This window comes from Portunus trituberculatus, chromosome 35 (assembly GCF_017591435.1).
Source record: "Portunus trituberculatus isolate SZX2019 chromosome 35, ASM1759143v1, whole genome shotgun sequence".
NCBI classification, from domain to species: Eukaryota; Metazoa; Arthropoda; class Malacostraca; order Decapoda; family Portunidae; genus Portunus; species Portunus trituberculatus.
This window is the reverse complement of record NC_059289.1, coordinates 5,692,604-5,697,603: the sequence shown is the minus strand read 5'-3', so window position 1 is coordinate 5,697,603 and position 5,000 is coordinate 5,692,604. Positions and strand designations below refer to the sequence as shown.

General features: G+C 41.7%; 1 protein-coding gene across 16 annotated transcripts in view; it reads left to right on the top strand.

Moving 5' to 3' along the window:
• The window catches only part of LOC123512933 (band 7 protein AGAP004871-like), a 395,722-nt gene that overhangs the window by 327,926 nt on the left and 62,796 nt on the right, over positions 1 to 5,000 (top strand). The window contains exon 2 of one of the 16 annotated variants that reach the window (XM_045269626.1): positions 599 to 1,373. The exons of the other annotated variants lie outside the window; for them this stretch is intronic. Coding sequence (XP_045125561.1) covers positions 1,301 to 1,373 — 73 coding nt within the window. The 5' untranslated portion in view covers positions 599 to 1,300. The remainder of the gene's footprint in view (positions 1 to 598; positions 1,374 to 5,000) is intronic. 16 annotated transcript variants of the gene reach the window in all.

The window sequence follows — 5,000 nt, the reverse complement described above, 5'->3', positions numbered from 1 at the left end:
CACACACACACACACAGACACCTAAGCTCGCTTCTCCTGGATATCGGCGTGTGCTCGGAATAATATAGGCCCGGAGTGGACTAAGCGCCGTTTACCAGTAGGCGTGACCGATACTGAGGTGTAGAGAGGGCCTTGCTTAGTGGAGACGTGGAGGGAAGGGAGGAGTGGGATGGGGAGGACGGGAAGAGGTGGTGAGGGGAGGACTGGTGGTAAGGGGACGAAAGCACGAAATATGTAGACGATTTGAAGGAGAGAGAGCGAAAGGGAACGAACAGAGAGAGAGGGAGGAGAGGATGATACGAAGGAGGAATGGGAAAATACGAGGAAAGTTGAAATATTAAAGGAAAACTGTAGTAGCAAGGAAAGCGTTCGGTTGCTCGCTGACGCACGCACACTTTAAAAAGAGCGCGCACACACACACACACACACACACACACACACACACACACACACACACACACACACATAGTGAAAGCGAGCTCAGGGATTCATCATGATGGCTATTCGTACATTTTTATAATTTTTTTTCAGCTTTTACCATGTTTTCCTTCCTCCAATTATCAAATACTAATTCGACGTGAAAATATTCCTCTCACAGGACCCACAAACTCAATTCATTATTTTTTTCTCCCCGACAAAGTGACATTCCGAGAAAGAAAAATAACAAAGCTCATAAAATCCATTACCATTTTGTGGCTCAGAAAATAGAAAGAAAAAGAGCTGGAGAGACAAGGAAAAGAAAAAGAAAGAGAGAGAAGAGAGATAAGTGTCTTTTTATTGTTCCTGAAGTGAAAGTGTATCAGAATATTTTTGGAATGAGATGAAAGAAAGTAAGGAATGGAGAGAGAATTGAAAAGCTGATGCGAGTATCTCCACCTGGCGCAGAGACTAGAGGAGGAGAAGGAGGAGGAGACGGAGAAGAGGACGGGGGAGAGGAAGGAGGAGAAGGTAGTTAGCTAAAGAAGAAGAAGAGGAGGAGGAGAAGGAGGAGGAAGAGGAGGAGGAGGAGGAGGGAGGCTAAGTCATATAATAAAGAAGAAAGAACTGCATCGTCGCCAAATAAAACGGAATTTCTGAAGTGCTCCGAACCTCCAATGAACCAATTCTCCCAAACGTCTCGAACGAATCTGCGAACCATCTGGAAATCCCTTCCATTTACCTTCCCTCTTCCCACTCCTCCCATCCCATCCCATCCCATCCCATCCCTTCCCTTCCCGCGCACACTGAGATGAAAGCGTGAAGCCTCCGTGTGTGAAGCAGCGACTCTCGGCTTCGTGAACCACTCAAGTGAACCCGAACCATGGATCACTACCAGAAACAAAACAACCATCCGAACCACAGCGGCCAACATAGTGCGGGAGGCGTCTCTTACAGTGAGTATTGTGTCATCCTCTTCCTCTTCCTCCTCCTCCTCCTCCCCCTCCTCCTCTTCCTCCTCCTTCCCTTTACCTCTCTGCTCTTATACCACGACTGTTTTCAAAGACCAAAGAATTAATTAGCTGCGTTCTCAACAATATTTCCCAGTTAACAATGTAAAGATCTAGTTAATCTGGCACTAAACCCATAAAAACACTCTTAAAAACACATGTAGCTTGAAGTAGAGCCTTTTGAATATAGTGAAGGTGTGACGTAGGAGTGTTTTATGATATAAGTCAATATCCTTCCTTTCCTACTCATCCTTCCTTCCCTAAGGCACAACAGGAAGCAGCTGAAAGAATGGAGGCACGTGGGAAGAAGTCTTGGGTCTATATTCAGAAACATTTTGCTCTCTCACCATGACTATTTCCAAGACTATAAAGATGATTAGCGAGTTTTTCAAGAGTGTTTCTCCAGTTAATGATGTCGAAATTTTTGTCACTCTGTCTCTAGAACCGTAAAAACACCTTAAGAAATTAGTGTAAGTTCAAATATAGACCTCTGAAATAGTGGAGGTGAAGCACAGAAGTGTTTGGGGATACGAGTCTTGTTTTCTGCTATCTTGGTTCGCCACACGTGTTCCTCCCCCTCCTGTGTTGTTTTTTGTACGGACACACTCGGTGACTTTGTTCTTATTTGATGGCTAATAATGTGTTTACGAGTAGTAACGCAAATGTCTTGAGATGTCATACGCTTTATTACTCTTCTTCTTCTTCTTCTTCTTCTTCTTCTTCTTTTTCTTCTTCTTCTTCTTCTTCTTCTTCTTCTTCTTCTTCTTCTTCTTCTTCTTCTTCTTCTTCTTCTTCTTCTTCTTCTTCTTCTTATTATTCTTATTCTTATTCTTTCTCTTTTCTTTTCTTCATCATCTTCTTCTTCTTCTCTTTCTTTCATATTATCATCATCCTCTATTTCCACATTTTATATTGTCCATTTTCGTCTTAATTTCCATCTCATACAGCCTGTTTCCTTCTTCTTCTTCTTCTTCTTCTTCTTCTTCTTCTTCTTCTTCTTCTTCTTCTTCTTCTTCTTTCTTCCTCTTCCTCTTCCTCTTCCTCTTCCTCTCCTCCTCCTCCTCCTCCTCCTCCTCCTCCTCCTCCTCCTCCTCCTCCTCCTTTTTTTCTATTACACTTCTCATTTTCATCTTGGCCTCTGTTTTTTTTTCTTCTTTTTTTTTTACTTATACATTCCTGGTCTCTTTCCTTTTCCTCCTCCTCCTCCTCCTCCTCCTCCTCCTCCTCCTCCTCCTCCTCCTCCTCCCCATCCATAAATCACCAGCTTCGGCTCCATGGCCTCGTGAGAAGTATGACAAATAGGCGACACTAAAGATTTTTTGGTGATCTTTTAAGTTCTCAGTTTGTCAGTGAAAGATATTTAAATGGTGGTGGCGGCGGCGGTGGTGGTGGTGGTGTTGAAGTTGGAGGTGAAGGTGGTGGTGGTGGTGTTGAAGGTGGAGGTGAAGGTGGTGGTGGTGGTGGTGAAGGTGTTGGTGATGGTGGTGCCGGTGATAATGATAAGTGATTTTAAGAGGAACAGGAGGAGAAAAAGGAGAGGAATTATAAGAAATGGGAAATGAATAAAGAACTGAAATACAGCTAAAATGAAACAGCCAAATAAAAATGGTTCGATTACAACAAAATGTAGAAAAAGAGAAGAAATAAGATAAGATGAAAGGAAAACAAGAGAGAGAGAGAGAGAGAGAGAGAGAGAGAGAGAGAGAGAGAGAGAGAGAGAGAGAAACCGTCCCCTCCTCCTTCTCTCTCTCTCTCTCTCTCTCTCTCTCTCTCTCTCTCTCTCCAACCTTTCCCTCCTCTTCCTCTTAATCTCCCCTCTTCTCTTCCTCCTCCTCCTCTTCCTCCTCCTTCCCCATTTCAGTAAGAAGTATTTTCCTTTCCCCTCTTTCCTCCCCTCCTCCCCTCCTCCCCTTTTGGTATAAGGTGGAGGAGCGATACTTCCCTCCCCCCTCCCTATTGATCACTGATGGGGGAGGGGAGGGAGAGGAAGGGAGAGGAGGAAGAAAATTACAGGACACTGGTCAGGCTGAAGGTCTGAGGGAGAGGGAGGGAGAGGAAGGGAGAGGGAGTAAAAATATTTCGAGAAGCTTGGTTGTGTTTGCATGCATTTTCTCTATTTTGTTTTGTTTCCTTTCTTCTCTGCCTTGCTTTAATATTGCTGTTATTGTTATTGTTAGTATTTCTTCTCTTTCTCTTTTGATATTTTGTTTATCTTTTAATTGCATGTTTTCATTCGCTATCGCTTCTCTTTTGTTTGTGTTTGCATGCATTTCCTTTATTTTCTTTTGCTTCCTTTCTTTCCTTTCTCGTAATTATTGTTTTTGTTAATATTTCTTTTCTTTCTCTTTTAGTATTTTGTTTATCTTTTAATCGCATGTTTTCGTTCTCTCTTTCTTCTCCTTTGGTTGTGTTTGCATGCATTTTGTTCATTTTCTTTTGTTTTCTTTTTTTTCCTTGCTTTTTTTATTGTTATTGTTATTGTTAGTTTTTCTTTTTTTCGCTTTTAGTATTTTGATTTTCCTTTTAATCTCGTGTTTTCACTCATTTTACTTCTTTTTTCTTTTCTTCTCTTTTCCTTCCTGTATGTCATTAGTCTTTTGTTAGTTCAATATTTTTAAAGACAGTAATTTTATTTATTATTATTACATTAGTTTCCGTTTCTAATTTATATTTTAACCTGTTTTCTTTCATACCAGTTAAGCACACATTATCTCTCTCTCTCTCTCTCTCTCTCTCTCTCTCTCTCTCTCTCTCTCTCTCTCTCTCTCTCTCTCTCTCTCTCTCTCTCTCTCTCTCTCTCGATCCATGCGGTCCCCAAAATTTCTGAACTCACTCACGTTACCAATCATCCAATTACTGTCCTTGTTCATCCTGCCAGAATCGCACGTTGGCAGACTTCCTGGGAATAAAATATCTCCTCTTCTACTCCTTCTCCTCCTCCTCCTCCTCCTCCATTCAGCAGAGCGTAGTAGGCCTGAAGGAGAAAGAGTGAGAGAGAGTTGGGGGGGGAGAGAGAGAGGAGGAAAATATAGAACGCATTGAATGGAAAGAAATGTTGAAGAATGGGCCTCGATATTTATTGGTAGTTGGGATTCCTTATATATTTTTTTTTTTCGTAATGTTTGTGATGTGATTTATTGTTTATTGTTGAAGGCGACAGGGTTGAAGTAGGAACGGACTGGAGAATTGCATTGTGGGGGCTTTTTAATTTATTTTTTTTTTTTTTAGGTGTTTGGATGGGTGTAGGAGGAGGTATTAAAGGAGTTTGTTTGAGGATATTAGAGAAATAACGAGAGAAATAAACTGTAATGCGATCTATTGGCAAGATTTCATAGCTGGTTTTATAGAGAAGAATCAGCAGGAAGGTTGTTTATGTGCGTGTGTGTGTGTGTGTGTGTGTGTGTGTGTGTGTGTGTGTGTGTCCGTGTGTGTGTGTCCGTGTGTGTGTGTGTTTGTGGGCGGCAGTGAAACGTTATGGATATGTAAATAAGATTCGTCTCTTTTTACACTTGCACAGATAACGTGTATTTATGAACTTAGACGCGAGCACACACACACACACACACACACACA